General features: G+C 49.0%; 2 protein-coding genes across 3 annotated transcripts; both read left to right on the top strand.

The window, feature by feature from the left end:
* Window positions 1-484: 484 nt before the first annotated feature.
* LOC125524110 (gamma-glutamylcyclotransferase 2-2-like) lies at window positions 485-3634 on the top strand. 2 transcript variants are annotated; one of them, XM_087531214.1, is made up of 9 exons: window positions 485-857; window positions 1040-1152; window positions 1241-1317; window positions 2328-2384; window positions 2476-2532; window positions 2621-2661; window positions 2741-2812; window positions 2908-2987; window positions 3224-3634. In XM_087531214.1, exons 2-9 carry the CDS (start codon window positions 1044-1046, stop codon window positions 3385-3387), a joined length of 657 nt encoding a protein of 218 aa, XP_087387340.1. In that variant the 5' UTR covers window positions 485-857; window positions 1040-1043; the 3' UTR covers window positions 3388-3634. The 2 variants fall into 2 exon arrangements, with proteins under 2 accessions (XP_087387340.1, XP_087387339.1); XM_087531213.1 differs by having other exon boundaries at window positions 510-857; window positions 1043-1152.
* A 3395-nt stretch (window positions 3635-7029) lies between these two features.
* LOC147963812 (uncharacterized) lies at window positions 7030-26853 on the top strand. The gene is made up of 8 exons (XM_087528257.1): window positions 7030-7105; window positions 7235-7323; window positions 7415-7441; window positions 8038-8064; window positions 8179-8343; window positions 8416-8574; window positions 8883-9092; window positions 26323-26853. The coding sequence occupies exons 2-8, from the start codon at window positions 7240-7242 to the stop codon at window positions 26563-26565; spliced, it is 915 nt and encodes a 304-aa protein (XP_087384383.1). The 5' UTR covers window positions 7030-7105; window positions 7235-7239; the 3' UTR covers window positions 26566-26853.
* The last annotated feature ends 819 nt before the right edge of the window (window positions 26854-27672 follow it).

Below are 27672 nucleotides of genomic sequence, written 5' to 3' on the forward strand. Positions count from 1 at the left end.
CCACGCCGACATGAATGCGAATAGGCGGGCAGCCTGTCAGCTAGAGTAAATCACTATGTGTGTCCTACAACGAAGTGAATAGGGTTTATGGTTCAGTTCGGGCATCGGAGTCCGACGTGGCGGTCGTTTGAACTCCTCATAACGTCACCCGATTTAAGGCCAAACTACGATATTTTAGACATCTGGACCGTCCTAATTTGATTTGATGACGCACGTTGAAGGCCTAAACATGTCTAAACCGGCGGATTTACGCATTTGCAGAAGCTTTGGGTTTTTTTAGGGGTATTTGCGGAAGCTTTGGTGATTTATGTTGCTTTGACTCCAAACCAGTTTTGATGACAAAAAGTGGATTTCGGTTCATTGAACCTGGCCATGTGTACCCCTCCGCGGCCCATTAACCCGTCCAGGTCCATCCCATCCGTCGGTCCCCGCTAATAAAACCCTTTGCCACCCGCAAGCAGCCGCGTCGGCATCGCGCCCATATCCCCGTGCCCGCCCGCTGACGCGACGTACACCGCACCAAGAACCCGTCGGACCCTCCGCCGGCCACGGCGGGAGCGACTGCCACGCGCGCGCGGCCTCACGTGCCGCCCACCGCCCCTGACCCTAATCCCCAAACCAGCCCACGACTATCCTCTCCCCTCCTCTCTCGGTATAAGTGCTCCCCCACCACCGCCACCGTCTTCTCCCCCCTCTCCGACCCGAAACCCCCATCCCGTCCGTCCCGGGGAGAAGACCGCCGGCGGAGGAGAGGAGACGCGGGCGAGGCAAGAGGAGCGTCAAATCCCCATCTTGCTCCTCCTCCCGCGCCGCCGACCCACCCGCGGCATTCTCTCCGGCGCCCCTCCTCCGGCCAGGTACTAACTGAATCCACCCACCCGTGCTTTCTTTTTGGGCGATTTTGATTTGGGGGCGGTGTTGACATGACAGTTCCAGCTCGGGGGAATGGCTTCTTGTGCGATTAGGATACGGGGACATTTAGTGCTAGTAGTATCTTTGATTTGGCGTGATCCCCGGCTCAGTTTGTTGTCGTCTTCAGCAGGATGGTGCTGTGGGTATTCGGGTATGGGTCCCTGATCTGGAACCCCGGATTCGACTTCGACGAGAAGATCCTGGGATTCATCAAGGGCTACAAGCGAACGTTTAATCTCGGTATGCTTGGTTTGGAAGCAAATCTGAACCTGTAGCTGTACTTCTTGGTCTGAAGATTTCACATCTCAACTCTTTTCTTTCTCCACAGCTTGCATTGACCATAGAGGCACACCACAGCATCCGGCCAGGACCTGCACCCTTGAATCCGAAGATGAAGCCATATGCGTAAGTTGACTGCAGCCATGAATCAAATACCTATAGCACATGATGCTGCATTACTGGGTGGTCACCGTATAATACTATTCTCTAGGACTGTTGCCCTGGCCAACAATGGGTGACATTTCTGAGACTTGTTGGACCTTCTTCAAACATGCTTGTGTGGCTTCATACTTGTTTCGCAGGGCTATATGGCCATAAGCCCATTGCTATAGCGTCATATTACAATATCTATCACACTTACTAACGTGGCTTTGTGTGTGATGTTGACAAAAAAAAAATCTACCTTATGAATTCTTTGGTCAGGACTCAGGACAGAATGTCTTCTGTTTGCATGGTTGCCAGTTTTTGTCAATTCTTCTTTGCCCACTCTAGTTTATTTGTCTTGCTAACCTTGGCCAAATCACGGGCAAGCAAAACCTTGACATCAGTTTTTGGCAGTGCAACCTTGGGCTCGATCCAAATTCATCCCATCTTCTTGCTCATTTGTTCTTCATTTAATGCTTTTGCTGCATTTCTGTCCAGGCATGAAAACTTGATATTCCCTGAGTCTTGTTTTGTCTTATCTTCCTTGCAAACTTACCCTAATATTGGCTGGTTCCTCACCCATCCACTTTAATGCTGAATGTTTAAATCTGATTCATGTGCAAGTGTTTGTAGACATACCCAAAGTAGATTCACTGCATTAGAAGTTCTATTCGCCAAATGAGTAGGCCAAAGTGCATAATGCTGTTACAACTACACCCATGGCGTAAAGATGGTACTTTATTTATTATCCAGTACTCCAATATATCCGCTGTATTAGCAGTTCTATTCACCAAAATGGGGATATCCTTTTCCAAAAAAAAAATGGGGATATGTATAATATTGTTACCACTGCACCATCGCCATAAAGATTTACTTTTGTTCATTATCCAATATTGATATGGTTTCTTGAATGCCATGACATTGCTCTATCTTTTGGTTTCCTTATTTCTATGGGCTATGGTATTTACATTTACAGCTCATGTCTTTTACAGTGGGGAATTGCTTATTGTGTCAAAGGTGGTCTAGAAAAAGAACGAGAAGCAATGCAGGTGCAGTGATTTTATTTCTTGTTTATTCGCCTGAAAGAAAGATTGGATTTATCATGCTAGAATTAAATTGATAATGTATGAATTTCCACAGTACTTGGAGAGAAGAGAATGCGAGTATGACCAGAAGATCTCTGTGGATTTCTACAAGGTATAAATGCAAGGCGAATATGTTGACATATTTCTCTTCCTCTTTTCTTCAGTACTCTCATTTGCTCTTGCTGAACTTCACTGTTTAGGATGGAAATTCTCTGGAACCAGCTGTGACGGATGTATTAGTGTAAGGATCGAACTTGACTAGTTACTTCTGTTCACATTCCATGTTGACTCACTGCCAAACTTACTTGGTCAATGTACAGTTTCGTATCCACTCCTGATCCAGTTGGCAACAAATATTATCTTGGCCCTGCTGCTTTGGAGGATATGGCAAGGTGCGCTGTTGAACCCTTCGATCCTCTTTTATGAATACTCTGCTTCACTAAGAGCATTTCTGAATTCCTTTCCAATTGTCTTGTTTACAAAACAGGCAAATTGCTACAGCCAGTGGCCCTAATGGATATAATAGGGACTACCTATTCTCAATGGAGAAGGCACTGTCCAATATAAGTAAGGAATTGTTTCTCATGTTGTCACCCGTCTATTTGCACTCATGTTATTTGATCAAGCATGTAGGATGCACTTGTTTCTCATCTGTCTATTCTGTTGACATTCCAAACACGACAGTCTAGTTGTCAGTAGTAGCTTGTTCTGGCTGTCTGTCCTCCTTGCATATTAGCAGAACAAAACTGCACTTGAGTCATATCATCAATCCCTTACAAATGGTGCTATGTGGATGTCTTCAGGCCATGAAGACGACACGATCATTGAGCTTGCGGATGAGGTGAGGAAGGTGCTGAGCAGGTCGACGGAGAAAAAGGTTACCGGCTCCGACATGCCATTAAAATCGCATACTCCCGTTGTGCACATCCCTGCTCTTCCTGAGGGCACCGTCGTGGTCTCAACATAGCAAGAAGAGCGGCACGGCTGGATCGGCGAAAGAGATGGCATTTTCCTCTGACCACACTCACCCTTGACATTCTCCCATTGAAAGATCTGCGGTTTACTTCAGCTCTGGCACCATTGAGGGTGTGCGCTAATTTTCTTTGGCAAAGGCTGTAGCTTCCAGAGTGCTAATGCGAAAGCCTGAGACTTGAAAGTGTTATTGCTTCCCTTGTGATACCCTAATAATAAATGCATTTGGCGACTTAAGCACTTATGCGCCGCTGAGGTGTGATGCTTTGCTTCATGATTCTGTTTCCTAGTTCGTTGTGAATTGACTCTTTTTGAGCAACCGAATGGCCTCTTGGTGCTCCTTCGATTCATATGACAGAAAATGGGGAAACGGGAAAAATGGAGGATTGGTCTGTCCCGCGCACTTGAATCCCATAATTTGGAATGGAGATATTAGGAATTGGCACAAATTAGTACTCCCTATCTTAAGAAATATAAGAGCAGAAATATAAGTGCGTTTAGATCACTACTTTAGTAATGCAAACACACTCTTATATTTCTTCACAGGGGAAGTGTTTTTCTTTTTCGAGAGTACGCAAAATACATAGCTTTATAGAGCTTTATACTAGAAGGCAGAAAGAGTGTACGAGAATAGGAAGCCTCAAAGCCACAACTCGGCTAAAGGCCCAAGAGTAGATGTATACCGTTCTAAACTTCATGGGCTAGGTGGGCCACGGCCCATTCAGCCTTGCTGAAGCTCCGCTAGTGCCTGCATTACCTCCAATCATACCGGGGTGGGCAAAAAGAAAACATGTTTGGTTGCAAACAAGGTGGCTTGGCTCGCATTGACATGAACCTTAATCGAACAGTTTCGAGTGAGTCAGGCTGAGTGCGGTGCAAAAGGAAGGCAGTGCGCTCGCGACGGTGCAAAGGGAAATTGAGTAAAGATGGCGGGAGATGAAAATCGGCCGAGGCTGGATGGCGGAAAATCTAGCCTCTTCGTCCCATTTACTCGGTCACCACTAGCTCTAGGGCAAACACTTCCTCTGTTATTAGCATCGGCGCCGACTTAGATTTGTGCAAGCAAAGGCGGCGACAACACTCTCCAGCAGCAGGAGCTGCTTCTCCCCTTCCTCTTCCACCGTCTGGTCCTCCTCAACTCAGCCATGACCCCCCTTCTTCGTCGTCGTCGTCTCCAAAGCCGGTAAGCAACATGGAAGCCCTTCCCCCTATGTTTGGTCGGTTATTAGGTTGTTAGGTAACTTATAGAATCGGTTCCCCATTATTCACCGCACCATCGATGTCACCGAGGTTATTGATGTCACCTAGGTTGTGAATGAACGCGTGAAGTTGCTAGTTCAGGCAACATCACTAATAGTTGTGATTCAGGCATGGCTCATGTTGTGTTTGTCATGGTGACAAGCCTGTCATTTGTTATGCTTCAATGTTAACCCGAGATCATGAAAGAATAGTGAATTTAAACTACATCTACAACTGCAATGACACAAAGGCTTCGTGGATGCTTCGAACGAAAAGAGCACCTTTCGCCAGGCTTGTGCAAACCTTTAGAAGCAAGGGCAGCTACAAGATAGCATCCACACTAGTGTGGAAAAGCAAGTTGCCATGTTCCTCCATGTTGTCGGTCAATAACCAGAGGTTCAGGGTTATCCATAATACATTCAGGAGATCAATGGAGACCATTTCCAGGTACTTCAGTCCAGTGTCAAGTGTTGTATGTTGTTGGAGAACTTAGAGGCGAGATGATCATCAACCGCCCGGACTCCTAGCAAGATTCACACTAGTCCAAGATGGTATCCATATTTCAAGGTGATCACTGGCAGTATGTAGTTCATGGCTTGACATGCTTGTATTGTTCTGCTATAGTCATAACATTATCTTGTAATGACATTTCAGGATTGCATAGGGGCAATAGATGATACTCATATCACTGCTGGAGTGCCAAGGCCACAATCTGCAAGTACTACACAAGTCAGAATGTTCTTGTTGTTGTTGACTTTGGTCTGTTACATATGAGTGAGATGTTGAATGTGAGAATCGTTAGAGAAGAAAGAGATACTTGCGAGAGGATAAGGACGGAGGGTGGGGCGGCCTATGGGCCACATGCGCATGTGGCGATACGGCGCGAACGTCATATCCACGCGGATCGCACGGCGGCTAGAAGCGAATGTTTCCCTATTAATTTGTTCCTACTTTTCTATGCAATTTGTTCACACGTATGTGAAGTAGCTAATCTATACCTAATAATAAAAGGCTATTGATTCTTGCGGTACGTCATGAAAATTATCCTAAAAATTGTAAAATATTACTCACCAATGCCACCTATAAAGTGATAAAGAAATGTTTGGGCCGGCCCATGCAGTAGGGACCTTCTATACTGTGGCCGGCCCATGTTCGGGCAGCCCGTGTTTTAAAATTTCGTTATTTACTTTTTATTCTTCTTTCCCGTTCGGTTTTTTCTACTTTACAAATAATTTGATCCTTCAAAAAAGTTCCAAAAATTAAAAAAATGATAATTTGAAATAAAATGTTTAAAAATCATAAAATGTTTAAAAATCATAAAATGATTGTGAATAAAAAATGTTCGGAATTTTATAAAAAATGTTTACTTATTCAAAAGATGTTCAAAATTTTGAAAACAAATGTTTGGGAGCTCAAGAAAGTTCATGTATTAAAAAAGTTCATGAAATTGAACAAAATTTAGCCAATTCAAAAAACACCACGAATGAAAAAATATCCTAAAATTTAAAAAAAATTCGTGACTTACAAAGTAGTTTATTCATTCATAAAATGTTCGCTGATTCAAAAAATGATCATGCATTTTTTAAAATATTTGTTAAATAAATAAATGTTCATTAAATCAAAAAATATTCGTGAATTTTAAAAATTATTCCATCAGTTTTCAAAACAATGTTCGTTCAATTTAGAAATGTTCGCATATTGAAGAAAATTGTTAAAAAATGTTCCCAATTTTTTAAAAAATGTTTGTAAATTGGATAGATGTTCATGAATTCAAAAAATATTATTGATTTCAGAAAATGTTCGAAAATTTCTAAAAGTTTCATGAATTTGAAAAATGTTCATGAGTTTAAAAAATGATCATGATTTCACGAAATTGAGAGTGATAGTGTATCTCGGTGACGCAGCAAAATATGATCATGTCATTTGAAGATTATGATTTTTTTCCCGTTGCAACGCACGGGCCCTTTTGTTAGTACCATTGAAGCTGATTGATCCCTTCTTTTTTGGTGCTGATGAACAAGCACCGCTTGGCAATCTCTTTTTTTAGTGCTGATTTATCTCTGCATAAAATGAAAATTTTAATATGAAATACGAGAACTTTTGGTAAGTCTTTTGGTTTGAAACAACATGGAAGGCTCTGATATTGCGGAAATTTTGGTAATTACTACGTACCATGGCTACAATCCAAACAATCATATAGCTTGCCAATTGATCATGCCAATATTATTGGCATGACTAGACGGGGGCTCAGTCCGACTCCGAGCAGGCCGTGGGGACGAGGTTCTACTTTAGCCGGCTAGTCGCGTGCAAAGAGAACACAAGCCCAAATACGACGTGGGCTTTCATAGAGGTTTCCTGTTTGTCCATAGAGTTACCCACACTCCCACAGCCGGACAGACACTTCGATCGATACACATCTCTCTCCCGGCGGCGCGGGCGCCGGCGTTTGGCCTCGGCCACGCCCCGCAGAGCAGGTGAGCCCTCCAACCCCCACCCCCACCCCTCTCCCCCCCCCCCCTTCTCTCTCTCTCTCTCTCTCTCTCTCTCTCTCTGGAGAAATCTGGAGGTTCTGCGAGTAAGTTTTGCTCTTGGATCCTCGGCAGGAGACATGGCTACGCTGCTATACGAAGCACCCTCTGGCATCACAGTTTTCTCCTTTGATGACGGGGCCTGCCTCCACAATCCAGCCAAGGTACTTGTTTTCCCGTTGCTGATGCTCCTTAGTTTGCCATCAGTGAAAAATTCAACATCATCTGATCGATTTCTCTCTGCTTTTTCTACAGGACCTATGGGCATGCATGCCACGGCTTGTTAGTAACGCTCCCATTTTCTTTCTTACTGTTTTTGTCATAGTACTATTTCCTTACGCTTCTTGCTGCCAACTTGAACAGAGCAGTGCTTTGCAAAATTCACTATCAGTCTCCATTGCCAATTTATGTTGCTACGAGTGAGTGGGTGGATTATAGAACGTCTCTAACTTTTTCCTAGTTGTAGTCTTTCCTCATTACCATGTTCAGATGCTCTGTTTTGGTGCCATGGTGCACCGCCTTCAGTGGCCAGACATTTGCTAATAGATCCTTAAAAGATCAATTAGCGTCGCCGTCGGTTGAAACCTGAGCGTGTACTACTATGCATAAATTTCTACTAAGTGATTACATCTTCCTAGCTAGGAATGAATGAGCTCTGACATGGTACTCCTACCAAGAATGACAGAACACTAACATCTAGCTCTGTGCATGAACATTTGAGAGCATTACCGAGAGAATTATACATACAAAGGCTTAAGCAACACTATACTTTATGATTGACACACTGCTACTACATTACCATGCTTCCTTTCATGATTTAGACACTTGCATTGTATCTGACAAGATTTTTAATTGATTACTCTCTGCTTTTTCTACAGGATTTCTGGGAATGCTTACCACCGCTGGTTAGTAACGCTCCCATTTTTTAATCAATGATCCTGCCTCATTTCATGATTTAGACACTTGCGTTATACTGTATTTGACAAGCTTTTTGATGCTCTTCTGTGTTTATTTCTCAGAGTCTAAAAGAATTCATACGAAATGAGACGGTGCCCTCCCCAATTGACATAGCTAACAATGCTATTGACGATCACCTGGCCAAGAGGCTCACTGAGTTGTGTGGTTATGGGAAGAAATTAGTTGTAGGGAGTGCGCAATATAAAGCAATAATTGAAATGAACCTGGTCAGTATAACTTTATTATCTTTCTTGTTGCTTCTCTGGGTGAACAATATTGATCACGATTTGACTTTTCAGGGAATAACCTGTCTGCATGTTGATGTTCCGGATTGTGAGATGATAATTTGTAGTCAGAAGAAGCCCATGCGTACTTTATCGCCTAAAAGACTATCAGATCCTACTGAAGATTTAACATTGTACTTACATCAACATGACATTACTTGCAAGCTTGAGACGGTGAGCTTACCACTTGTCCTTCCTTATTTCTCACAATGATATTCTCCCTTGTCAATGTTAGTGGTACTTTATTTTCTTTCGTAAGCATCAATAAACCTACTCTGATTATGCGATGCCAGTCTTTCCTGACTTATTGTGTGCTTATAACACTTTATTGTCAATGATTGAAATTTTTTATAGACATACCATACTCTAAGTTGAAATTTGAGAACCACAGTTTGTTTTATTCAGCGATGTACCAACTTCTAGAAATTTTTAACCTTTTGTGTTTCTTTCACTTATTAAAGCAAATGCTCCTCTTTATCCAGGTTAACGATTCTATTATTAAGGAAGCTCATCGCTTGCATCAAATCGAATTGCGTGAAAAGGAACATTTGAAGTTCTTGCGCCTTCTTCTTAAGGATTTTATGATGAAATCTGGCATTGACACTGAGAATTGGATTCTAATCCAATTTGCAACAGCTCTGAAGATGATTTGTTACCCTGGAGCATCATATAGAGTTTACCGCCCTGATAAGGTGTGTATTTTTAGATGTCTTTCGAGTATGTGCATGCTGGAAATTGTCTTTTTAGCAATGATCTTGTTATGACCGGTTTAGCTTATAACCGGAGAAGGCCCACCGGGCATTAGTTTGGGGCTTGGCCCACGAGTTATCTTAGGATTAATTCTTATGCAAATTATTTAGATTATAAATATAGGCTGTAAGACTCTTTGAAAATGAAGCAATAAAGATATTATCATCTTCTGTTGCCCGGCTCCCTGAGGAGCCGGAACCCTAGCCGCCACCAGCCAACCGCCGCTGCACCTAAACCCTAGCCGCGACGGCGCCCACTCGCCGGCGCACGCGCTCCAGCCCTCGTCCTCCCCCACCTTGTCCCTATAACCTGCGTAGCCGCACCGGTAGGAACCCTAGTCCTACCAATTTGGTAATCAGAGACCACGTTGCGATCATGTCGCTGCCGCCATCACCGCCGCCGCTGCCCGTCGGTACCACCGCGCCCATGACGACGGCGCCGATCATCACCGCGCCGACCACATCCGCCGGGACCTCGCTGGCGTGTCCCGTCTCTTCCTCGGCGCCGCCTGCACCGCCGTCCCCGGGCGCATCTGCACCATCGCCGGTGGCCGCCTTGTCTCCGGAGCAACTCGCTGCCACGCTACATCACCTCGTCACCGCCGTCCACGGTCTTCAGCTCCAACAGCAATATGGGGCCGGGGCCTACGCTCACCCGCCGTCGGCCCCGATCGCCGCCCCTGGCCTTCTCCTACAGCAGCAGCCGCAGTACGGGGGCGGGGCGGGCCCCTTTGCGCCGTATCAGGGCGCGCCCGCGCTCGGCGGGTCCCCGTTCTGGCCGACCCAGGCGGGCTTGGCATCCGGGCTAGCGCCGGTCGCGGCGCCCCTCTGGCCTGTGCCGCCGGCAGCCTCGGCCGCCTCCTGGTTGCAGCAGCCGCCGTCTACCACATGGCCGTTGCAGCAGTCGCCGTCCACCGCATGGCCGGTCCAGCAGCCGCCGTCGACGGCGTCCCAGGGCCTGCTTCCACCGTCGTTCTCCGTGCCATCATCCTCCGGGACCAGCTCGGGCGCGGCCTCGACTACCGGGTTACCGATCCATCAGGTCCGGTTTCCCCCGTCCCCGTCCCCCTGCCAGCGTGGGTGACGGGGTCTTCGCCTCCGCCAGTCTACACCACGGCCCCGGTTGAGCCGACTTCGTTCCCGTAGTTCAGCGGGCCATCCGGTCCCGCCAGCCAGTACTCGGACTACTCCGACCAGGCACCCCCCGCTTCACTGTTCCGAGCCTGCTCGGCACGGCGGGCCGCAGCCGACACCGCCGCGGTTCGCCAAACTCGACTTCGCCACCTATGACGGCACAGAAGATCCCCTTAACTGGCTCAACCAGTGTGAGCAGTTCTTTCGCGGGCAGCGCACCCTCGCATCAGAGTGGACGTGGCTCGCGTCTTACCACCTCCGTGGCGCGGCCCAGACCTGGTACTATGCCCTCGAGCAGGACGAGGGCGCCATGCCTACGTGGGAGCGTTTCCGCGAGCTCTGTCTCCTTCGCTTCGGGCCTCCGGTTCACGGGAGCCGCCTGGCGGCGCTCGGTCGCCTCCCCTTCACCTCCACGGTGCAGGACTTCACCGACCGTTTTCAGGCCCTGGCCTGCCACGCGACGGGCATTACGGCCCAGCAGGGGGCCGACCTCTTCGTTGGTGGCCTTCCGGACCACATCCACGTCGACGTGGAGCTCCGTGGACCTCAGGATCTCCAGCAGGCCATGTACTACGCCCGCGCCTTTGAGAGTCGGGCCCAAGCTGCAGAAGGCCGGGCTCCACCCCGGTGGCGGTTCGGCCTTACCGCTACCCTCAGCTGCAGAAGGATGAGTCGGAGCGCCAGTGTGCACTCATGTTGGCCGCTGGCATTATCCGGATATCCACATCACCCTTCACCGCGCCGGTGCTCCTAGCCCGCAAGGCGAACGGCACGTGGCGCTTCTGCATCGACTACCGCGTGAAAGGATCGATATGGTTGACTAGAGGGGGGGTGAATAGGCAACTACCAATTTTTACTTTTCTTTACCAAATTAAACTTTGCATCAAAGTAGGTTGTCTAGATGTGCAACTAGGTGAGCAACCTATATGATGCAATAACAACAAGCATACAAGCAAGCAAGGGAAGAAACACTAAAGAGCTTGCACAAGTAAAGGTAAGAGATAACCAAGAGTGGATCCGGTGAAGATGAGGATGTGTTACCGAAGTTCCTTCCTTTTGAGGGGAAGTACGTCTCCGTTGGAGCGGTGTGGAGGCACAATGCTCCCCAAGAAGCCACTAGGGCCACCGTATTCTCCTCACGCCCTCACACAATGCGAGATGCCGTGATTCCACTATTGGTGCCCTTGAAGGCGGCGACAGAACCTTTACAAACAAGATTGGGGCAATCTCCACAACTTAATCGGAGGCTCCCAACAAGACCACGAAGCTTCACCACAATGGACTATGGCTCCGTGGTGACCTCAACCATCTAGGGTGCTCAAACACCCAAGAGTAACAAGATCCGCTAGGGATGAGTGGGGGAATCGAAAATTTCTTGGTGGAAGTGTAGATCGGGGCCTTCTCAACCACTCCCGAGCAAATCAACAAGTTTGATTGGCTAGAGAGATAGATCGGGCGAAAATGGAGCTTGGAGCATTTAATGGAGCTTGAGCAATAAATGGAGCTTGGGGGAGGAAGAGGTGAGTGAGAGATAAGAAGGGGACTCCCTTTTATAGTGGGGGCAACAATCCCGTTGCCCCCCACCAACCAGCCCCACACAGGGCGATACTACCGCTGAGAGGGGGCGGTACTACCGCCAGGACAGCGGCACTGCTGCGCCAGCCAGCGGTACTACCGCGCTGAGGAGACTAGTAGGGAAAGGACCCAAATGCGGTACTACCGCAGTGGTAGGGGCGGTACTACCGCTCCTGGAACGGTACTACCGCCTCTACAACCGTAACTAGTGCCGCAAAACCCGACACGAGAAAAAGACCTCTCGAATCGAGACGGTAGGAGCCAAACTGCCCAGCGGTACTACGACAGTGGGGTCACGGGCGGTACTACCGCTGTGGAGCGGTACTGCCGCTTGTGACCCTTCGGCCGTACTACCGCAGGCAGTGCGGTACTACCGCTGGGGCGAGAGAGAGAGAGAGAGAGAGAGAGAGAGAGAGAGAGAGAGAGAATCTCTCAAAGATGCTGAGGACAAGGCGGAGGTGCCAAGCCCCCAGCGGTACTACTGCTGTGGAGCCACAGGCGGTACTACCGCTGTGGAGCGGTACTGCCGCTTGGCTCCTCAGCGGTACTACCGCTGGGTTGCGCGGTACTACTGCTTGGACCCAAACAGGACAAGGAAGAGAGGAGAGATCTCTTCAATGGAAAGGAGATGCTCGGAGGGTGAGAAGCTGATGTGTACATGATGATTCCACCCATGCAATACCCCAGCGGACCCCCTCTTGATAGTACGGTGCCCTCTACGCAACTAGTCCACCGAGAAAGAAGCGAAAGAGCTACACCGTCTTGAAATACACTCCGAGGGGAAGAAAGCGTCTCGTGCCAGGGGAGAATCTGTGAATTATTCAAAGCACAAGATTAGTCCGCAAACATGTTGTCATCAATCACCAAAACTACCTTGAGAGAGATATGCCGTAACAATCTCCCCCTTTTTGGTGGATTGATGACAACTAGGGATTTGCGCAAGGAAAAGAAATAAAACGAAGAAAACTAAGAACTACAAAATATAGACGGGCTCCCCCAGAATGTGTGCACCAAGATATGGCACGACACACACATTCGGATCAACACTCCCCCTATATTTTATAGTCCAACAATACTAAGCACAAGATATATGAGAGAAGAGAATAAACAGGACAAGCATGCATCTCATAATAAACTACAGTACTCTGAAAAGACATAAGTAATAAGGTAGCGATAGGGAGCATATGTCTCACACCATATGTCTAGAACTTAGGTCCCACACCAAACCAAACCAAATAAAGACACCGAGAGAACACACAACAAGAAACCACAAGACGACTCAACGACTCAAAGCACGGCAATAAGACAAATCCCTACACTCTCTCCCCCTTTGGCAGCGAGACACCAAAAAGGGCAAAGAGTGACGCTATGACTCCAGGTGATGGGAAGAAGACGATCTCGAACATCACATCTCTGCATCTTCATCGTGGGTCGAAAACTGCTCGGCATCAGAGTCGGTCCAATGGCAATTCTGATGAATCCAGTCCTCCTCTTCAGTGATCTGACCCTCAGACCCACTGGCAATTGTTGCTCCCATCTGACGCATGAGCTCCTTGTGGCGCGTCCTGGCATGCTTCTCCCCCACATGAGTCATGTACTGACCATGAGACTCCATGCAGAAAAGCTTCTTCATCTTGCGCTTAAGCTTCTGTGCCCACGACGGTTCTGTACTAGAGGGGCCAAAGTCCTCCTCATGATCATCAGTAGCAGCCCCACCCTCGGTCCCCATGGTAGCAGCAGCAGCAGACGGACCCCCTGTGGCAGCAGTAGCAGATGGACCCCCTGTGTGAGGCGCTGTCCAATTGTCCTTCTTCCTCAGACGCTTGATCTCATGAGAAACCAAGTCTCTAGTTTCTAGCAACACTCTGGGATAAGTCTGTGCCCAGGCCCTCTCAATGAGCCTCATGATGAATGGACCATATATAGGGCACTTGCGCTCAGACACGGCAGAGAGAAGTTCAGACCACATGACATGAGAAATATCCAGGCTCTCTCCAGTGCTTGCTTCCTTCTCATGCTGACAGAAAAGGAGCATGTTCACGAGGTAAGAGTGGACCATATCCAGATTCCTGATCCGAGGGAAGAGAGTCTCACGGAAGATGCGATGAAGAATGTCCAGATACGGGGACAGCTCATAGGTCTTCTTCTCAGTTACTGGGTGAACTTTCACAGTGCAGTAGGGCCAAAGGGCTTGCTTGTGGGTGGACGTAGCGTTGCGGTGAGGGCGGAAACCGACAGGAGTCTCAAGCCCGTGATCCACCACATCAAGTAACTCCATGAAAGCCTTCCACTTGACCGAAAGTAGCTTGCCATTGGTCATCCATGTCAGAGTCCTCTCGACATCCATCCCAAGATGGACGGTGGCATAGAATTGAGCCACTAAATCTGCATCGAAATCCTTGTTGAATTGCATGATCCTGAGAATGTTCAGCTGAGTGCACATCTGAAGGGCTTCGCCAAAGTACTCCGGGTCCTTCTCCATAGCATCAGTGTCAATGGAGCGAACATCAACAAAAAGATTCTTCTTGGCCTTGATCACATTAAAGTAGATGGCAAACTGAAAACGGTTCCAAAACGGGCGGTTGACCAAAGTGGGTTCTTGGTCCACCGCATAGGGGTTGTGGCGACGCTTCTCCCAAAACTCATTGTTGGTCATCTCAGTCACAGTCTTCCCCTTTGGCTTGTTGGCGGATCGCTTCGATTGCTGAGGAGGTGGAGGAACACTTGCAGATGCACTTGCTGGAGGCGGTTGGGTGCTCGAGGAACCACCGGCTGGCTCTGAGGTGCGGTAGCATTTTGATGTAGCACGCCCGGGGTTGATACGGCGACCTTGCTGCTCGGAATGGTCATCACTTGGAGCCAAACACAAGAACACGCAAAACAACCAGAAAGAACGAGCATAAGCCAACGAACTCAACAAAAATGATCAAGGTAAGGCAGGAAAATGATGGAATTTGGCATGCAGCGGTAGTACCGTGACATGCCCGCGGTAGTACCGCCCCAAGCGGTAGTACCGCCCCAAAGGGAGCGGTAGTACCGCTCTAGGTCAAGCGGTAGTACCGCTCCAAAGAGAGCGGTAGTACTGCTCGAGGTGGAGAAACAACAGTTTCCTACAGCACGAGGCGGTGAAACAGCGGTTTCCTACTACCGTGGTCAGATCCGGCACTACCGGCCTACCAAATTCAAAAATAATCCTACCAAACTCTAATCGAGATAGTCTAGTTGCCTTCTCCAACCAACTCAAGCCTAGATTTAGCCAAAAATCTAGAGATGCAACCACCATTGCCCCTAAGAAACAAGATCTGAAAACGAGACAAAACGAAAGAAGGAACGAGGGCAATACTGGCATCCATGGCAAGAGAATGAGGTGGGGATCGACTCCACCAAAGGAAATGGAGAGGGACGCCCCGGAGATGGAGATCCGCCGGAGCCCTCCCGCGGCGAGTGGAGGCTGGAGAGAGGAAGAGAAAAGAGGGGGCGAAGTGAATGGGTATGGGGGAGAAGAAACCTCCCCCTGCCCCGACTTAACCCCCTGGTCCCGTCCCTCAGCGGTAGTACCGTGCTGGGGGGCGGTAGTACCGCTAACGAGCGGTAGTACCGCGCACCAACAGCGGTAGTACCGCCCAGCACGCCACGACAACTAAACAAACAAGGCTTTTGCTCGACGGAAAGACAAAAACGGCAAGAGAAAGAGCACACCAGCAAACGACCCAGACACACCTCTTTAAAAGAGGGCGGTGGCCGAGGCCACCTATGTTTGAGTCAAAAGGTATGGCGCCGCGAAGATTTTAACCTTGGGCGCATGAACAAAACTCGTCTTTGAAGCACAAGTACCATCAACAATGGCTAAAAAGAAAGACTTGATCAATTTATGCATAATGGGGGGAGGGAGAGTTCATTGAGAGAACAACACTCCCCCTATGTCCATGCCTACACCTAAACTAGACAACAAAATGAGCGTGGTGGGGTGTGCAAGGGTTCAAGCCACATTGCTCAAATCAATGATATTTAGCTCATGCCTTAACTCACGAAATCTTGCTTCATCCAAGGGCTTCGTGAAAATATGTGCAAGGTTGTCATGAGTGTTGACATAGTTGAGCTCGATCTCTCCTCGCCTAATGTGATCCCGGATGAAGTGATACAGAATCTCAATATGCTTCGTCTTGAAGTGTTGCACCGGGTTGAGGGAGATCTTGATGGCACTTTCATTGTCACACCAAAGAGGCACTTTGTCACAAGTGACACCGTAATCCTTTAAAGTTTGCCTCATCCATAGGAGTTGTGCACAACAACTACCGGCGGCAACATACTCCGCCTCAGTGGACGAGAGAGACACACAACTTTGCTTTTTGGAAGACCAACTTACCAAAGAGCAACCAAGGAATTGGCACCCTCCGGAAGTGGACTTCCTATCCACTTTGTCTCCTGCCCAATCGGAATCCGAGTACCCTACAAGCTTGAAGTTTGATCCTCTTGGATACCATAAGCCAAAGTTTGGGGTATGAGCCAAATATCGAAAGATTCGTTTGACCGCCATATAGTGACTTTCCTTAGGTGCGGCTTGAAACCGTGCACAAATTCCCACACTCAACATGATGTCCGGTCTAGATGCACAAAGGTAAAGCAAGGATCCAATCATGGAGCGATATACCTTTTGATCCACCACTTTATCATTGGGATCTAAGTCAAGTTGGCACTTGGTGGGCATTGGAGTGGAGGCCGGCTTGACATCACTTAGCTTGAATCTCTTGAGCATGTCTTGAGTGTATTTGGATTGATTGATGAAGGTTCCTTCTCTTCTTTGCTTCACTTCGAACCCTAGAAAGAACTTCAACTCCCCATGGAGGACATCTCGAACTTTGAGGTCATGAGAGCGGCAAATTTCTCATTGAAAGCTTTGTTAGGGGAACCAAAGATAATATCATCAACATATAATTGGCACACAAACAACTCCCCTTTGACCTTCTTAGTAAAAAGAGTGGGGTCGATTAGCCCAACTTCAAAACCACGGTCTTGTAGCAACTCGATAAGGTGGTCATACCACGCACGTGGGGCTTGTTTAAGGCCATAGAGTGCCTTATCGAGTTGATACACATGATCGGGAAAGTAGGGATCCTCGAACCCGGGGGGTTGCTTGACGTAAACCAATTCATTAATAGGACCATTAAGAAAAGCACTCTTCACATCCATCTGTTGTAACTTAAAGTTATGATGAGAAGCATATGCAATCAACATGCGAATGGATTCAAGACGAGCAACGGGAGCAAAGGTTTCACCGTAGTCGATACCCTCAACTTGGGAGTAGCCTTGTGCTACCAAACGAGCCTTGTTGCGAATGATAATCCCATGGGCATCTTGCTTGTTCTTAAATATCCACTTGGTTCCTATGACATTGTGATTCCCAGTCGGTCTTGGCACCAATCTCCACACTTTGTTGCGCTCGAAGTTGTTGAGTTCTTCATGCATGGCATTGAGCCAATCCGGATCTTCTAGCGCTTCATAGACCTTGTGGGGTTCCACACAAGAGACAAACGCGTGATGCTCACAATAATTTGCTAATTGTCTACGAGTGCTTACCCCCTTTCTTAAGCTTCCAAGCACATTCGTCATGAGATGATCCTTGGTGGAGAGCTTGGAAGAAACCTTGGCGGCACGACGCTCTAATTCCTCCTCGGGGGTGAGACGAGGAGTGGTCACTTGATCATCTTGAGCGTCGTCTTGGACTTGTTCTTGTTCTTGAACTTGCTCGGAGGAGAGAACTTGACCTTGGGCATCACTTGATGTGTCAACACCGTCTTGAGCGTGATCTTGCCCTTGGTCATGTTCTTGAGGATGAGGGCCTTCATGTTGTTCTTCGGAAGCGTGTGGGCCTTGGGTTGGTGATGGCTCCACTTGAGTGGAGCTTTGTCCTTCTCCTTCGGCCACAAGGGGTTCCTCAATGGGTAGGATAAAGCTAACACCCATTCTTCTTATGGCTTGGGGAGGAATTTCATCACCTACATCACAAGTGCCACTTTGCTCCACTTGGGAGCCGTTATTCTCATCAAACTCCATGTTACACGTCTCCTCAATAAGTCCCGTGGATTTATTGAGGACACGGTAAGCATGAGAGTTTGTAGCATAGCCAACAAATATGCCCTCATAAGCTCTAGCCTCAAATTTAGACAACCGAACACCTTTCTTGAGAATGAAACACTTACACCCGAATACCCGGAAGTACTTGAGGTTGGGCTTGTTACCGGTGAGTATCTCGTATGGAGTCTTGTTCAATCCCTTGCGGAGGTAGAGCCGATTGGATGCATGACTCGCGGTGTTGATGGCTTCGGCCCAAAAGTTGTATGGAGACTTGAACTCCGCCATCATGGTCCTTGCCGCATCCATCAACGTCCGATTCTTCCTCTCCGCAACACCATTTTGTTGAGGGGTGTATGGTGCGGAATATTGATGCTTGATTCCCTCATCACTAAGAAATTCATCCAAGGTGTAGTTCTTGAACTCGGTGCCGTTGTCACTTCTTATTGTCAAGATCTTTGCATTGTGTTGACGTTGTGCTTCATTTGCAAAGTCAATGACGGTTTGTTGGGTCTCGCTCTTCCTTTTGAAGAAGTACACCCACGTGTACCTTGAGTAGTCATCCACAATCACCAAGCAATACTTCCTACCTCCAAGACTATCGAAGGATGGGGGCCCAAAGAGATCCATGTGAAGGAGCTCCAAGGGCCTCTTTGAATAAATGATAGTCGTGGGAGGGTGAGCCTTCTCATGTAGCTTTCCTTCGATACAGGCACTGCAAGCACGATCTTTAGCAAAACTAACATTCGTTAGTCCACGGACATGGTCCCCCTTGAGGAGACTTTGCAAAGATCTCATATTGACATGGGCTAAACGGCGATGCCAAAGCCATCCCACATCAACTTTAGCCATTAGGCATGTCGCGGTCTTAGTGGGTCGCTCCGAAAAGTTAATCACATATAGACCGTTCTCGACATGCCCAACAAAAGCTACTTTAAGAGTCTTGCTCCACAAGAGGGCCACGGTATCGATATCAAAGAACGTGGCAAAGCCCATGATTGCAACTTGACGAACGGAAAGTAAATTGTATGCAAGGGACTCAACAAGCATGACCTTCTCGATCGTGAGATCATGAGAGATGACCACCTTGCCAAGTTCCAATACCTTAGAAGATGAGGTGTCACCCCACTCGACATTGGTGGGCATAGATGGAACTTTGTGCACGTCCACCATCAAGTCCTTGCTTCCGGTCATATGATTTGTAGCTCCGCTATCGAGCAACCATGATCCACCACCGGAAGCAAACACCTACAGGAGATCAATGCTTGGTTTTAGGTACCCATTTTGTAATGGGTCCTTTGATGTTAGTAACAAGGGTCTTAGGAACCCAAATAGACCATTCAATGTACTCATGAAGAGAACCAACAAATTTGGCATAAACATGCCCATCACTAGCACGGCATAACACATAAGAAGGGTTAAAATCGCCGGCTTTGTTGAGAGGGGTGACATTGCCCTTCTTGAAATTGTTCTTCTTCTTCTCCTCGGGGGCACTCTCTCCCTCCCTCACAAAGGTTTGCATGAGGGGAGGAGGTCGTTTGGTCTTGTCATTCTTCTTCTTGTTCTTGGAGTCGGGCACGTACCCAACCCCTTCCTTGACCACACTTCCCTTTTGGTTGATCAAGAGATCGTTGAGGTTCTTCTTGCCTTGTATGCAAGTCGCAAGACCTCTCTCAAGTTGCTCCTTCAACTTAGCATTTTCCTCAACAAGATGTATATGCTCACAACATGGGTTAGTAGCATTTGCATTATCAATTAAAACCATATGAGGAAAAGTTGCTTTCTCCTTAGTTAGCTTCACTTGGAGTTGATCATGAGACTCCTTGAGACTAGCGTCAATATCCTTCAAGGCCTTGTGGGCCTTGTCAAGTATATCAAACTCCTCTTTGAGTCTAGCAAGATCAACCCCGAGTTTAGCCTTCTCGGAATTTAGCACACGAGAAACAATGAGGACATGATCATAATCTTTCTTTAACTTAGCATGATCAATGTTGTGTGACTCCTCAAGAGCCAAACGAAGACCACGCTCTTCCTCAAGAGCATTGGAAAGATCCGAAATCTCATCGGCATAGTCACGACTATGCCCTTCCATCTTAGAGATGGTGTCTTCGTGAGCCTCGATCATGTCATTGGCTTCACCAAGTTGTTCCAAGAGAGCAACAAAGTGCTTCTTGGATTTTCCCTTGAGTTTGCCCATAAAGGCCTCAAACTCGTTAGCCTCCACATTAGCTCCCTCAAGTTCATTAATGCTATCTGTCGGGGAAGGATGATTAATGATGGTAGTTTGGATGTTGGAGGTTACCTTGTTGGTGGCTTTAGCCATGAGGCACTTGGCGGTGATGCTCTCATTGGGTGAGTCGAAGAGAGACACCCGTGACGTTGTTGCAATGGCAACGGAGGCCATGGCAACCGACTCATCATCTTCATCATCGTCATCATCCTCATTGTACTCTTCTTGCACAACCAAAGCCTTGGGAGGAGTCTTCTTGGTGAAGTTGTTCTTGTTGGGGAACGACTTGGCCTTGTCCTTTCGGATGAGCTTGCCACCATTGTCTTCCCTCTTCTCATACGGACATTCTGCAACGAAATGACTCACGTTGCCGCAATTGTAGCAAGTCCTTACACGTTGCTTGCCCCTTGTGCCACTCGAGTTATTTTTGCTAAAGTTTGGCCTCGAGTTTTTCTTGCTCCAAAATTGCCTTGAAGCAAGTGCCATGTGTTCATGATATGCATACTTCGTATCTTCGGGGTTGCTCTCCTGTTCTTCCTCTTCTTCTCTTCTTCCACGGTGAGCTTGGCCTTCAATGCAAGGTTAGGCTTCTTTGCCCGTTGAGAACGGAGCACCGCATTGTCGGCGGTCTTGTCCAAAATGTTCATGGCCACAAACTCATCCAACACTTCGCTTGAGGTCAAAGTGTGGAAGTCCGGTCTTTGACGAATGACGGAGGACATGGCCTTGTGATAGGGCATCATTGCCTTGAGGAATTTGCGCTTGATCCAATTGTCATCCGTGTCCTTGCTCCCGTGATCTCGTAGTGAGACCGCGAGTTTGGTTACTCTCCGATAAAGCTCACGAGGTTCTTCATCTTCTTTCATTGCAAACTCATCGGCCTCATCTTGTACCACTTCATAATTGGAGCGTTGAATGCTTGCGCTTCCCCGGTAGAGAGAGACAACACAATGCCATGCATCTTTGGCCAAGGCGAAGGGATGAAGATGAGGTAGGTCTTCGGGTGGAATTGCATCTTGAATGATGAAGAGAGCATTCTCATTGAATTGATTGTCCGCGGCTTCCCGAGGAGTGAAGTTGCTTGAATCATGTGGATAGAAACCTTCTTCAATGATTCTCCAAAGGTTAGTGTTCACATGATTTAAATGACGTTTAAAGCGGTAAACCCAAGAATCAAAATCCTCATTTTTCAAAATCTTAGGGGGAGGACTGGCATGATTCAAATGAGTAGAAGAAACCGGTCCACCATAAACAAGTGGTGGTTCCACATGGGCAAAGATGCCGGTGCCATTCTTACCACTAGAAGAAGGAGCCTTTTCACTACTAGCTTCCCCCTTGTCGGGGATAGCATCCGTCACCTTGTTGGCGGGGTTACCCACTTTCAACGGTGCGGTGGATAGTTTAAGCCCCTCAAGAAATTTAGTAAACATGCTTTCAACTTCGGTCGTCATGGAGGTTTTCAATGTCTCCAAGGCCACATTGAACTCCTCACGAGAGACTGAGGTTCCCCCATCACCCGTAGACGAGATCGGATTCACACCGGAGTGTTCCTCCACACCGTCTACGGTATCAACCATACTCTTTGGACGGTAAAGTCCTTAATAAAGAGACGAGGCTCTGATACCAATTGAAAGGATCGATATGGTTGACTAGAGGGGGGGTGAATAGGCAACTACCAATTTTTACTTTTCTTTACCAAATTAAACTTTGCATCAAAGTAGGTTGTCTAGATGTGCAACTAGGTGAGCAACCTATATGATGCAATAACAACAAGCATACAAGCAAGCAAGGGAAGAAACACTAAAGAGCTTGCACAAGTAAAGGTAAGAGATAACCAAGAGTGGATCCGGTGAAGACGAGGATGTGTTACCGAAGTTCCTTCCTTTTAAGGGGAAGTACGTCTCCGTTGGAGCGGTGTGGAGGCACAATTCTCCCCAAGAAGCCACTAGGGCCACCGTATTCTCCTCACGCCCTCACACAATGCGAGATGCCGTGATTCCACAATTGGTGCCCTTGAAGGCGGCGATCGAACCTTTACAAACAAGGTTGGGGCAATCTCCACAACTTAATCGGAGGCTCCCAACAAGACCACGAAGCTTCACCACAATGGACTATGGCTTCATGGTGACCTCAACCGTCTAGGGTGCTCAAACACCCAAGAGTAACAAGATCCGCTAGGGATGAGTGGGGGAATCGAAAATTTCTTGGTGGAAGTGTAGATCGGGGCCTTCTCAACCACTCCCGAGCAAATCAACAAGTTTGATTGGCTAGAGAGATAGATCGGGCAAAAATGGAGCTTGGAGCATTTAATGGAGCTTGAGCAATAAATGGAGCTTGGGGGAGGAAGAGGTGAGTGAGAGAGAAGAAGGGGACTCCCTTTTATAGTGGGGGCAACAATCCCGTTTCCCCCCACCAACCAGCCCCGCACAGGGCGGTACTACCGCTGAGAGGGGGCGGTACTACCGCCAGGACAGCGCTACTGCCGCGCCAGCCAGCAGTACTGCCGCGCTGAGGAGACTAGTAGGGAAAGGACCCAAATGCGGTACTACCGCGGTGGTAGGGGCGGTACTACCGCTCCTGGAACGGTACTACCGCCTCTACAACCGTAACTAGTGCCGCAAAACCCGACACAAGAAAAATACCTCTCGAATCGAGGCGGTAGGAGCCAGACTGCCCAGCGGTACTACGACAGTGGGGTCACGGGCGGTACTACCGCTGTGGAGCGGTACTGCCGCTTGTGACCCTTCGGCCGTACTACCGCAGGCAGTGCGATATTACCGCTGGGGCGCGCGCGAGAGAGAGAGAATCTCTCAAAGATGCTGAGGACAAGGCGGAGGTGCCAGGCCCCCAGCGGTACTACTGCTGTGGAGCCACGGGCGGTACTACCGCTTGGCTCCTCAGCGGTACTACCGCTGGGTTGCGCGGTACTACCGCTTGGACCCAGACAGGGCAAGGAAGAGAGGAGAGATCTCTTCAATGGAAAGGAGATGTTCGGAGGGTGAGAAGCTGATGTGTACGTGATGATTCCACCCATGCAATACCCCAGCGGACCCCCTCTTGATAGTACGATGCCCTCTACGCAACTAGTCCACCGAGAAAGAAACGAAAGAGCTACACCGTCTTGAAATACACTCCGAGGGGAAGAAAGTGTCTCGTGCCAGAGGAGAATCTGTGAATTATTCAAAGCACAAGATTAGTCCGCAAACATGTTGTCATCAATCACCAAAACTACCTTGAGAGAGATATGCCGTAACACCGCGCCCTGAACACGCTGACACTCAAGGACAAGTTCCCTATACCGGTGGTCGACGAGCTCCATGGGGCGCGCTTCTTCACCAAACTCGACCTCAAGTCAGGATACCATCAGGTGCGCATGCATCCGGACGACATCGCCAAGACGGCGTTTCGCACTCACCATGGCCACTTCGAGTTCTTGGTGATGCCCTTCAGCCTCGCCAACGCCCCGACGACCTTTCAGGCCCTGATGAACGACGTCCTCCGGCCCTACTTACGGTGGTTTGTGCTTGTTTTCTTTGATGACATTCTTATCTACAGCGCCACATGGGCCGAGCACCTCCAGCACGTCGCCATTGTCTTCAACGAGCTTCGGGTGCACCAACTCCATCTTAAGCGCTCGAAATGCTCGTTCGGGACGCCTTCCGTCGCCTACCTCGGCCACGTCATCTCGGCCGACGGGGTGGCTATGGACGCCTACAAGGTGGCCGCCGTCGCCGCATGGCCGACGCCTCACTCACCGCGGGCTCTTCGCGGCTTCCTCGGCCTCGCGGGCTACTACCGGAAGTTTATCCGGGAGTTCGGGCTCATCGCGGCGCCCCTCACGCGGTTACTACGCCGCGACGCCTTCGCTTGGGATGGCGAGGCGACGACGGCATTCGAGGCCCTCAAGGGGGCCCTCACGACGGGCCCCGTTCTCCAGATGCCCGACTTTGACCGCCCATTCGTGGTGGACTGTGACGCCTCGGGTGCGGGTTTCGGCGCCGTGTTTCATCAGGGTGATGGGGCCCTCGCTTTCTTCAACCGGCCCTTCGCTCCGCGCCATCTTAAGCTGGCAGCATACGAGCGGGAGCTCATTGGCTTGGTGCAGGCCGTGCGCCATTGGCGGCCTTACTTGTGGGGACTGTCGTTCCACATCCGCACGGACCACTACAGCCTCAAGTTCTTGCTGGACCAACGGTTGTCGACCGTGCCTCAGCACCAGTGGATCAGCAAGCTCTTCGGCTTCGACTTCTCCGTCGAGTATCGGCCGGGTCGCCTGAACACCGTGGCCGATGCGCTGCCCCATCGCGACTCCGACCTCGTGCCCTCTGCCGGCGATTCCGAGGGGGCGGCCCTGTGCATCCGCTCCGGGCCGACTTTCGGCCTCTTCACCAACATTCGCCAGGCGATCGCGACCGCCGCCGACGCCGTCCTTCTTCAACAGCAGCCAGCGGCTGGGGACCTCGAGGAGCCGTGGCGCTTCTCCTATGGCCTTCTCCTCCATGGGCGCCGGATCTTTGTTCCAGCACATGATGATCTCCGTCACCAGGTGTTGCTGCTTGCCCACTCAGCTGGTCATGAGGGTGTGCAGAAAACCCTCCATCGTCTCCGCGCCGACTTCTACATCCCTGGCGATCGAGCCCTGGTCCGTGACTGGGTTCGGTCTTGTCAGATCTGCCAGCGCAACAAGACGGAGACCCTGCGGCCGGCCGGGTTGCTTCAGCCCTTGGAGGTGCCGTCTCAGGTCTGGGTCGATATCTCCATGGACTTCATCGAGGGCCTTCCCAAGGTGGGTGGCAAGTCGGTCATTCTCACGGTGGTCGACCGCTTTTCCAAGTACGCCCACTTCATCGCGCTAGGCCATCCATACACGGCGGCGTCTGTGGCCCGGGCCTTCTTCGACGGCATTGTCCATCTACACGGGTTTCCAGCTTCGATCGTCAGTGATCGGGACCCGGTGTTCACGGGCCATGTCTGGCGCGACCTCTTCAGGATGGCGGGCGTCAAGCTCCGCTTGAGTACGTCGTTCCACCCTCAGACGGACGACCAGTCCGAGGTGGTTAACAAGGTCATTGCCATGTACTTGCGTTGTGTTACAGGTGATCGACCTCGAGCTTGGGTGGATTGGCTCTCTTGGGCGGAGTACTGCTACAGCACCTCATTCCACTCCGCCCTGCGTGCTACGCCGTTTCAGGTGGTCTATGGTCGGCCACCCCCGCCTCTCATGCCGGTGGACCCGGCGACGGCTCGGACGGAGGTTGCGGCCGATCTTATCCGCACCCGTGACGAGATGCTTGCGGAGGTTCGTCAGCGTCTCCTTCAGGCTCAGTAGCTGGCCAACAACTACTACGACAACCACCATCGCGAGGCGGAGTACGCGGTGGGCGATTGGGTGTGGTTGCATCTTCTTCATCGCTCCACGCAGTCACTCGACCCCGCGCGCGAAGCGCAAGCTCGGGCCTCGCTACGCGGGGCCCTTCGTCATCCTGGAGCGCATCGGGCAGGTGGGCTATCGTCTTCAGCTTCCAGCCGGCGCTCGCATCCACGACGTCTTCCATGTGGGGCTGCTTAAGCCTTTCCGCGGCGAGCCACCGGCCGGTCCTCCGGCGCTTCCTCCGACCGCCAACGGCCGTCTTCTTCCGGAGCCGTAGAAGGTGTTGCAGGCGCAGCTTCGTCGCAGGGTGTGGTTCATCTTGGTCCAGTGGGCAGGTCTTCCGGAGGAGGAGGCTACTTGGGAGCAGCGTGATGACTTCCGCCAACACTATCCAGACTTCCAGCTCGAGGACGAGCTGTTTGCGCAGGCGGGGAGAGATGTTATGACCGGTTTAGCTTATAACCGGAGAAGGCCCACCGGGCATTAGTTAGGGGCTTGGCCCACAAGTTATCTTAGGATTAATTCTTATGCAAGTTATTTAGGTTATAAATATAGGCTGTAAGACTCTTTGAGAATGAAGCAATAAAGATATTATCATCTTCTGTTGCCCGGCTCCCTGAGGAGCCGGAACCCTAGCCGCCACCAGCCAACCGCCGCCGCACCTAAACCCTAGCCGCGACGGCGCCCACTCGCCGGCGCGCGCGCTCCAGCCCTCGTCCTCCCCCACCTTGTCCCTATAACCTGCGTAGCCGCACCGGTAGGAACCCTAATCTAAAGTGTTTCTCTTTCAGATTTTCTTATGTGGTGAATATGCAAAGATGAAGGCTCATGCATCTGGATATGATATAATCTTTTCTAAGATTGATGTCTTGTTTATCTGCGAAGATGTTATTGCTCTCAACTCAGAGAAGTACTTCTTATTGTCCAAATTGGATGTATTTGTCAAGAAGGCTGCAGAAGATTGGAAGAAGGCAAATGCTGTCAGGTTACGCAAAGATCATGCTTCAGGGACTGATTTGTGCACTGCCTCCTAAGTTTGAAAGAAGCTAGTACTATGTTTGTTGTCGGGCTGGACAGTTATTACAGACCAAACATCAGTTGATGAAATTTGGCATATGAATCTACCTCCCAGCCTTTATAATGGATCCCATATGGGCAAGTTTCAATGAATAATTTCTCAAAGCAATTTTTCTACCACGAAAAGCAAGTTTCTCATATGAACATGCTTTTCTAGCACTGAACCTATAAATTAAGGATTACTTTGAATAAAAAGTTCTGAATATATACTCACTTATGTATCATTAAAATGACCACTAAAAGCCACCTTTATAATGGGGGACAACTAGGATAGAATCTGACCTTACGTTGCAAAAATAGAAAAAACAAGGCTCGGCGGTTGGATGCGAGATGGATGGCACAGATTCTAATGGAGGATAGCAAGCCACTTAAGGGCAGATTTTACGAAAAACCCCCTAGTAACAGTTAGATATAAAACAAAAACTTTGCAACAACAACCTCAACTATCTCATCTTTCTCTCCAACAACCATTTATAGATCTGCAGTCATTATGCCCCATTTCCTATTAGTTTTACAAAAAATCTTTGCACATATCTATTTCATGAAATACATGTATATTTCAGTACATCATCACTAGTTATGCAAGGAAACTGAAGATGTTTGTCATGAAAAAGTATGCAAGTATGTATCACAAATATGCTAGTACATCGAGAAAATTATAGAGGTAATTACAGCAATGGTGCCTAAACTTGCCACCAATGTTCAGTTTGGTGCATGAACTTGAAGAATACGCTGATTTGGTGCAAAAACTTGGTTCTTTGGTGCAAATACGGTTCGAATCACGTTTGCATACGTCCACGCTGCTGACTAGGATGCCAGCATGGTCGTGGGACCCAATGTCAGCGAGTGCCATATTAATGTATTTTGGTTTAGTCGCAATCATGTTTGCAATGGCTGGCAGGTCCTGATGCATTTTGTTTTAATGTATTTTGGTTTAGTTGAGACAAAATTAGTATTTTTGATGAACTCAATGAGATTTACTACTGAAATGCTTGGTCTGTGTATTGAAAGAAAATGGCAATTCGAGATGTTTTGTTTCCTGTACTGCAGTTTCAGATTAATGT

The sequence above is a fragment of the Triticum urartu genome, chromosome 6A (assembly GCF_056163025.1).
Source record: "Triticum urartu cultivar PI428250 chromosome 6A, HENAU_Tu73, whole genome shotgun sequence".
Classification (NCBI taxonomy): domain Eukaryota; kingdom Viridiplantae; phylum Streptophyta; class Magnoliopsida; order Poales; family Poaceae; genus Triticum; species Triticum urartu.